The sequence below is a fragment of the Gymnoscopelus braueri genome (assembly GCF_963280865.1).
Source record: "Gymnoscopelus braueri genome assembly, chromosome: 1".
Classification (NCBI taxonomy): Eukaryota; Metazoa; Chordata; class Actinopteri; order Myctophiformes; family Myctophidae; genus Gymnoscopelus; species Gymnoscopelus braueri.
Genome location: NC_137603.1, coordinates 65,788,079 through 65,797,448, shown reverse-complemented (window position 1 = coordinate 65,797,448; position 9,370 = coordinate 65,788,079). Strand labels below are relative to the sequence as shown.

The 9,370-nt window shown below is 40.1% G+C and overlaps 1 protein-coding gene across 1 annotated transcript in view; it reads right to left on the bottom strand.

Moving 5' to 3' along the window:
* Positions 1-6,091, bottom strand: part of LOC308089530 (thyrotropin receptor-like) — a gene marked incomplete at both ends in the record, with an annotated part of 18,772 nt that extends 12,681 nt beyond the window's left edge. The window contains 4 exons of the mRNA XM_080434319.1: positions 876-1,160; positions 3,680-3,788; positions 5,755-5,832; positions 6,024-6,091. Coding sequence (XP_080290445.1) covers positions 876-1,160; positions 3,680-3,788; positions 5,755-5,832; positions 6,024-6,091 — 540 coding nt within the window. The remainder of the gene's footprint in view (positions 1-875; positions 1,161-3,679; positions 3,789-5,754; positions 5,833-6,023) is intronic.
* Positions 6,092-9,370: the final 3,279 nt, after the last annotated feature.

Below are 9,370 nucleotides of genomic sequence, written 5' to 3'. Positions count from 1 at the left end.
CTCTAGTGTGGCTTGAATTGCCCTCTAGTGTTGGTTCTACAGAATTGCCTAGTAACAGGTGTATTGATTACATAGACAGATTAACGTCACCATGTCGCAATCAAAGTGAATCGATAACAAAGGGGGAAGCGAGAGGGGGGTGAAAACGAGCGCTCATTGTTCAATTTCACTGGTTTTCCGATGTCCCTGTAACATATATATATATATGTATATTCATATATATTACAGTATGATTGGAAAACCAACCCCCCCCCCCCCCCCCCCCAAAAAAAAAAAGTTGAACGCAGACCGTCCGCCGGAATGAAAATAAACAGCCTCGAAACCGTAGTTACTACTACTAGGCGCTAAAGCTAAGTGGCTAACCGGGGTCCCGGCGGTATAGCTCCAGGTAGGCCCCTTCTGCGGCACCCGGCCTTGAGCCCGGGGCGTCCTCTTGGACCGGGGCGTCCTCCTCCTCCGGCCCAGGGACCCGAGACGGGACGGGGACCCCGAGGAGTCCTGTCAACTTAGCGGTTTAGCTCCCACCCCCCCCCCCCCCCCCGGCCTTCATTTTGAATTAATGAATTAATCAATGTTTGATTATAAAGTTTGGTGTTTTAATGCAATTAATGAGTCACAATTCTGGTTAGCAGCAGACAGTTAGCTGCTTATTTTGTTTGTTGTTGTCAGCTGTGAGCAGAGTGCTGCTCGGTTTGTACCGTGGCGACATCAAAGCCTCCCGCTTGCTCCGTCTCGTGCCGGAAAAAACTAGTGCCCCGGCCTATTTCAATCTGACTGGTTTTCCAATCATACTGTAACATATATATATACTATATGTACGATTATATTAGACATGATATACATAGATACGTAGATGTATGGACGTAAAGTGTTACGTGGAAGGTGATGGCCGTCAGCGTGAACACCGACAGCTCGCTGGAGAAGACGGACAGCGCCCCCGCCAGGCCACAGCCGGCGCCCGTCTGCCAGGCGATGGCGTGGAGGTGGTAGCTGGAGCGTGTGCGCAGGTCGACGACCGCCAGCAGCAGTAGGTAGACTCCCATGCAAAGGTCTGCCAATGCCAGGTGAAGCCTGAGGAAACCACTGATGGACAGCCTGCGACCACTGGCCAACACCATGCACATCACCAGGAGGTTAGCCATGATGGCTAACAGGCTAACCTATGGAAACCCAACAAAAGAAATACATCATATATATCCTATACCAGGGGTCTTCAATGTTTTTTCAGGCCAAGGACCCCTTAGCTGAGACAGAGATGAAGCAGGGAGTGGGACCCCCACTACATATTGTATACAATTGTGTTGCAGATTACATTTTTTCATAGATTTCATAGATAGCTTCGTAGACTTGTTTGAATGTGTAAATTAATGTTTTTCTTGGTTTGTTTTCACATTATATTTTCTATTAATATGTTGGATTCATGTTGATGTGTATTTTCAGACTTTTAACCACTTAAACACTCAATACTAACTTGCCCTTTGGCTGTACATGGTCTGTTCTTGTTCTCCCTCAATATCAAACCTAGCCGATCTAGATGCTCACAACGCATCACGTTGTGAGCTTGTAGATCTGCTATTTTTGGCAAATGTTCCACACTGAATAGGGATGCTAGGGTTCAAGTGGTTAATGTTAAATAACGAAAACAAAGTTCCTATTGTGGTATATTTCAAACAAATGACTTACAAGGTTTTTATGTAATATTTTGTTTGTTGTTATTCTTTGATTGTCTTGACAAATAAAGGGACATTTTAAAGAACCTTATTTTTGACGGATTTTCTTCCAATTCCTTATCCAGGATACTCAGAATTTTAACAGCTAAACTTATATGCACGTTTTACCACACCATCACAAAGACCCCCCCCCCCTGCAGTAACTCTGAGGACCCCGTAGGGTTCCCGGACCCCCTGTTGAAAACCCATGCCCTATACATTAGACCGGCAACCATCAAAACCACACACCCCTAGTGGGGGGCATCCTCCCCACAGCCTATGAAATGTGACCTTGATAGAGTTAATCTTGTTGATCATAATTTGTGTCAGAAACCTGCTTAAAGGTTCTATGACATTCATTTTCACTTTTTTAAATTTTTTATGTTTTTTGGGGGGTTTTATGACCTCAATTACACCCAAAAAATCTAAACTTTGAACATACAGTGGATTTTCTGTGGTCTGGGGTTTTCTGAATAATTAGGCTGAAAAGTAATCTGAGCTTGAACCTTCGGCAGTGAGGTCACAGCCGATTAATCCCGCCCACTCTCCTCCTTGCCCCTCCCCTCCCCTATTCTTTCCTTTGGGGGGGGCGGGGCGGAGCAGAGGCGATGATTGACAGGCAAAATCCCTCACCAGCGACACCCGCAGGCAAAGATTTATTTTTTCATTGCAGTTGAAAAGGCTTTAGAAATGTGAGAGAAAAACACCTGCCATGGATCAATGGAGTGGATTTTGTTGTTAATACTTTCTATACACGTTTGAAGGACCATGACAAAGACTTTTAATGTGTGGTAAAACTGAACGTCATGAAACCTTTAAAATGTCATCTCTGATATAATATGCTTCTATTTCTCCTATTCTACTTCTCTCTGTGCAAGGCCGCTGAGCTGGCTCTGTTTGAGATAACACTCTCTCCTTAGAGTCCCACTAACTTTGTTTTGCTCTGATGGGTCCAGCCTGGTATGTTAACCATAACACTAGGAGGTTAATCTCGGACTGTTTTCAGAACAATACATCTTGGTGTTCTTCTCTACGATAACCATTCTTTTCAGTGCCACGCAGTGACCACTGACCGGTGACCGGTCAGAGCTAAGGTCAACGTGTTGTTTGAGACATTTGGACGCTGTTTGTCCAAAGATAAACTGTCACACCATCATCATGATCTTCATCATCTACCATCCTCATCTTCATCATCTTCATCTGACGACAACTAGCATCATCATTCTCCACCAATGGCAGGATTACACCTCCGACGGCTGGACGCTCGATCTGTCTTCCATGATGTCATATGTTTATGTTAACGGATGCTGTTAAAATCCAGTGCTTTCTCTGTTCTCATTGAGAGAGACCCGACCGATGATGCGTTAACACCTGTGATACTGTAACCTTCCCATGTCTCTCATGTCTGACTAAAGATATAATATAATCGTTATAACCAATGGCTGCCTGTCTTCGAGTCTGCTTTTCTTTGTCGCCTTTATGAAAGTGTCTGGTACTTTGTGTGGGTGATAAGGAAAAACAGCTCTATCAGACCTAAATTAGCGTATATAATTTGATATAATTTTCCATGACTAAGTTGGAGAATTAGCTTTTGTTTAAACAAAGCTCTCGTTCTTAAAATCTACTCATCGAAACAAGAATATATAAACTTAGTCAATACAATGAAAACAAATATTGGATAGAGATTTGAAAATGATATGAGCTAATTTAGGTCACATTCATTGGTCTACCATGGAAATGATTCCCCCGAAAAGGGGCCTGGCTTTGGTGGTGATGTGTTGCCGGTCTGATGTAGGCTATAGAAGCCCCTTAATTGGTCCAGAAATGAAATAATAAACCTTACAATGAAATGTTCGAAAACAACAAGGAAATAAAAATAATATAGATAATGAAATGATTAAATACATGTATTAAATAAAGGCATTTGAATGAAAAACACAATAAAACAAATACATATATTTCTTACTAACCAGCCACACGGTGACCCTCAGGAAGCCATGACTCATCACATCTTCACATGGGTTGAAGGCATCAGGCGTGGGGCTGCACAGAACACCATCAGTATCCCACTGTACCTCACTGCACAGCCAATAGTCAACACTGTCATCAGGATTGTCTGTAGGAAACTCATAATATGATGCCTCGTTAGCACACCCTGATGGAAACATGTAGTTGGTTTGGTATGTATAGGCATGTGGGCTGCCAGTAGTTTGTGAAGCAGTGTTGTGTTTCAGATGTGTGAGATGGTTAATCTCATCAGTGTTGTGTTTCAGATGGAGGAGTCGGAGGTTCATCTCATGTCCTCCAGAACTCTGAGATGAAACCATGGAAGTGTTCTTTCCTTTCACAGCAGCCTGGGTCACGTTGCAAAGAACCGTCTCAATGTGTCTACAAAGTAAAACGTAACGCACGTTAGCCACGGAATAAATATTACACCATAATTCACTGATGCAGCTGAAATTTTAATGGTTACTACAATTATAGACAGACAGACAGACAGGCAGACAGACAGACAGACAGACAGACAACAGGGGTCTCCCTGTATCTCCAGCTCTTTAATAAACAGAAAATGTATTTCCAGGTGGGTTGCCAATGTCAGCCAATCAGGAGAGAGTACCCACTTATCAGCTTCATTTTTTATAGTGTTCCAATTCCAATTTCACTTGTTTAATCTGTATCCTGTCTGCTTTCACTATCCTGATAGGATGAAATTGGTATCTCAACCTGAAAATGCATTTTCCTGTTTAATAAAGAGCTGGAGAGACATGGAATAGCGAGCTATTTAACACTTATTTTTAACAAAACAATTTCACGTACCTAGCTTTAAATGGTTACTACAATTATAGATAGATAGACAGACAGACAGACAGATAAAATGATACTTCAGAATTCATTGCATGAATTGACGTCATTGATCATCAGTAACATATGACTGCACAGCCGCAAAAAAAAAGTTGTGAAGTTGTCCTTTCAGGTTTAAATGCTATTGTCTTTCTCACCCCCTCCATCTTGTCAGCTGTCTGATTCCACAGCAGTGACTTGGGAAGGTCAGTGAGGCTTTCTGTAACCGCAGGAAGGCTGTGAGGACCGGCAGCTTCTTCAGGCTCCAAGTGTTTTGAACTCTGAGTTCATGAACATTCCTTAGTCCTATTGATGGCAGAGAGCGCACTGTGGTCTCTGAGAGATCTCTGAAGTGGCAGAGAGAGGCAGAGAGAGGCAGAGAGAGAGAGAGAGAGAGAGAGAGAGAGAGAGAGAGAGAGAGAGAGAGAGAGAGAGAGAGAGAGAGAGAGAGAGAGAGAGAGAGAGAGAGATGGGTGGGGTGTCTGTCGAGGTCTATTTATAGAAGCGTACAATCTCGGATTGACCAACAGACAAAATATCCAGGACTACAGTGATGCTATAGTCTCTTAATAACAACAGTTACAGTACATTATTATATAGTAAATATATCATTACCAATACTATATATCATTATATAGTAAAAGTATCAATACCATAATGTAGAAGTACTCTGTTACAAGTAAAAGGCCTGTGTTCAAAATGTTACTTGAGTAAAAGTACGAAAGTACTTTTACCAACATAGTACTAACATGTTTGAAAATTGTAGATTTACAAGCTTATCAGCTTTTTCCTGTCTTTTTGTGCTTGCAGATTGTAGAAATAGCCTGGGTATAAAATAGGGCTAAAGTGGTTAATGTATGTCTTATAAAATAATAATGTGTATCTGCAAAGCAACTAGTAACTAAAGTTTTCAAATAATTGTAGTGGAGTAAAAGTATAATATTTTTCTCTGAGATGTAGTGGAGTAGAAGTAAAAGTATTGAAAATGGGAAATAATCCAGTAAAGTAGAAATTCCTCAAAAGTGTACTTAAGTACAATACTTGAGTAAATGTACTTAGTTACTTTACACCACTGCTAATCTTTTTAGTGAACGAGAACAAAATGATTCGAACACTGAAATGAGCGATAATCCCCACTACTAATGTAGATTCCCGTCTCAAACCTTTTAAAGCAGGAATAAGGTTTAATTAAAAAAACACTCACAACAGGGTAGGTCCACGAATCACCCCAGAGAAAGCTAAATCATCCACTGTCTCCAAACGCACATTCCTGTGAAGATACCTGACAGAAAAGAACACAAACTAATGAGATGCAGGGAAGGTACTCAGCTATGTGTTGAATGAACTGAATGGCCACTTGAAGCCTCATTATGCAGTCATCTGTTAATTAAAGACTCATTATGCAGTCATGTGGTACTTAAAGGCTCATTGTTCAGTATGGTATTATTATTGTTGGTAGTTGAGCATACGTACACTTCTTCCAGTCTGCTTCCATTGAAGGCGTAGTGCTGGATGGCTCTCAAACCGTTGCTGTTCAACATGCTACAAAAAGATAAAACTATTAAAAACTGGACACAGCTCCTGATTGGATGAAATTAAAGTAAAAGTACTCATTGTGCATAATGTCACATTTCAAGTTAGATCTGCTATTTTAAAAATAGCAGATCTACAAGCTCAAAGTGCTTTGGAAATTGGGAATGGGAACGGGAGACCGGGGACAAAAGTAATACTTTTTGTATTTGCCTTCATAATTCACAGACTACTTGAAATATCCTAGTCATCTTTTGCTATAAGAAACATATATATGTGCCCTAATTAATAATAAAATGTTTAAGCTTTCACTAATAAGGACAAGACAATATATTGTGAAATATTAAAATTTGAATGCAATGAGTCACAGTGTTACAATTGCCCATGTGACGGGGGCAGTTGTAACAGTGGTTGGGGGCAATTGTAACACTGTAAAAATAAGTCATATTAACACACTTGATCTCAAATAAAAGCACATCACTAAGTAATATGTATTTTTTATAATTTAACATTTTTACTTACGAATGTTTTATATACATAATTACAATTATTTATTTATTTTATTCGAATTATTTTATTTAAAAAAAAATCTTTTCATGTCTATTTTTGTATGTCTATTTTTTTTCGAATGGTGATTAATCATGATACATTCATTTTTAAGCTGTGATTAATCAGATTAAAATGTGTTATCGTTTGACAGCCATACTATTATACATATTCCAAGTCATACTTATACTTACAGGGTTAGATCGTTGTTGGATATCCCTTTGAAAGAATTAGCAGGTATTACCTCTATGAAGAGATTATCTGTGATTTCCCTGTTGACATGATGTAGAAATGTACTGTAAATATTTTACAACTGTGACAAGTGAGGGTCATATATTTAAGCTAACGACAAGATGTGTCGATAGCATATAGATGCTATGTTGATGCTACATACAAGCTAACGAAAGACGTTTCGTTAGCATAGATGCTACATACAATATGAAGTGGTCCTGGTTGGACTGAATGTATTGCAGGCTGGGAAAGCGTAGCAGTCCTGTGTTGAAAAGACCCCTGTAAGGAACCAGATAAATATTATGTTACATCTCATGTCTAATTTTTGGTCCGCTGTACGACGGTGTCGTGCACCAAATTTAGTAGATCCACAAGCTTGCAACACGCCACATCTGCGACGCGTTGAAGATGTGCTCATTTTGGTAGGTGACACCATTGTATAGTTTAAATCCGACTTCATGGTCATATTCATATAAGGCAGTCCGGGGGGCCCTTGGGCGGCATTGGGACACCAAAGATCACAGGCTGTTTGGGGGTAGTCCAACATTTCGAACATGCTTCACAAAATCATAACAAACTTCTACATGTAACATCATTGTGGAGCACACTAACAATGTAGGAAAAAAAGTGCAATGCTGGGAAAGGAGCACTGCAGAGTGGCTTTACCATAGAATACATGGCACTGAAGCTTTGGTAGCTCAAAATACACTTTTTGGGGACTTGGCCCCTAACTATGCCAGATATACAAAAAAACATAAGGATCCAGGCTACTTACAGATACTTTAAATGAGGTAGATCCTTAAACGCCTCTGGGTCAATATGGGACAATGTCCTGACACTTCTTACCTCTCTGTTGAGAATGCACACGCACACACACACAAATAACTGTCACAAATCCATTATTTCAATGCAGACACAAATCTGTAATACATTAGCTTCTAGTGCAGTTTTTATTCATTTATTTTAAGGTGTATTCAGGTAATATTCTTAAGATGAGAGACTTTTTTTTTCCTGATGTAATTTTTTTTACTTCAGACTCTGTCTCAGAGTTATGTTTATTGCCAGTGTGTTCCCATAAGTAATGTGTCTGGTAAGGTTGATTAAGAGATATTTACAAGTTCTGACAGATATCAATGGGCCTCATGCAGCAACCGTTCTTAAGAGGAAAATACGTTTTTAAGAAGATTTTGGTATGCTCCAATGTTTTCTTAGCTGTGATCTGTTCTTAGGTAAGAACAGAATCTACTGAACAGCACTTTGAGGGTGGCCTTTGAGTTCTTAAAGGGATGTTTCACTTTCAAAAAAACTTTTGCTTTTATCTTCTACTCAGGCTTTAGTGAGCCCCCCAGACAGTTTTTAAGTTGCTTGATTCATTATTTAGATATTTGATATTCATTTTATCAGACACGCCCCGTTCCTATACAAACCCATTATAACTTAAAACTTCATTTTTAACCCGTTAGATTCATCAAAAACACCCGTCCTTGGTTCTGGTGACTCACCCTGCCCTCCTAATACGCGAGGGGGCCGTGTTTTTTCGATTACTTTTTTCATTTATTTTTAATATTGTTTGGGGTAAATGAAAAAAATTAAATACATTAAAAAAAAAATTTAAAAAAATGAAAAAAGTAATCGAAAAAACACGGCCCCCTCATGTATTAGGAGGGCAGGGTGAGTCACCAGAACCAAGGACGGGTGTTTTTGATGAATCTAACGGGTTAAAATGGAGTTTGAAGTTATGATGGGTTTGTATAGGAAAGGGGCGTGTCTGATAAAATGAATATCAAATATCTAAATACCAAATCAAGCAACTTAAAAACTGTCTGGGGGGCTCACTAAAGCCTGAGTAGACGATAAAATGACCAAAAGTTTTTTTGAAAGTGAAATATCCCTTTAAGTGTGACGTGTTCATGCAAAAAAAAAATCTCGAAGTGTCTTCAATTCTACAGTTGTATAATATAGGATTTAAATTACAATAATATTTGTATCATATCTTTAGAGCAGTGGTTCTCAAAGTGTGGTCTGGGGACCCCCAGGGTCCTTGAGGGAGTTCCAGGGGGTCCACAGCAAACGAGGAACAGTTTAATCACTTTAACCCTATTTTATACTTTGTTTGAAAATAGCCAATATACAAGCTCAGAACACGTCCCATTACTGGCCATTTTGAGCTTGTAGATCGGCTATTTTTGAAACATTTTTATAAATCTTGAAAATGTTTCCCTGGCAGAAAATGTTTTCAGGTGGGGGTCTGCAGCCAAATGCATGTCAATTTGGGGGTCCTTGACATCAAAATGTTTGAGAACAGCTGCTTTAGAGTTTTCAACCGGTCTAAAATTACAATCTAACCCAAACGGACCCGGGTGAGTTGAAGCCCAAGCCCCATACCCACCCCATAAACCCCCACTGAACCCACCCTCATCGCCCCCCCATACCCCCACCCCCATAACCCCGACATTCGCCACACCCCCATTTTCCCGTCCCCTTCCTACCTGAAAGCCCCCCTATACCCACCC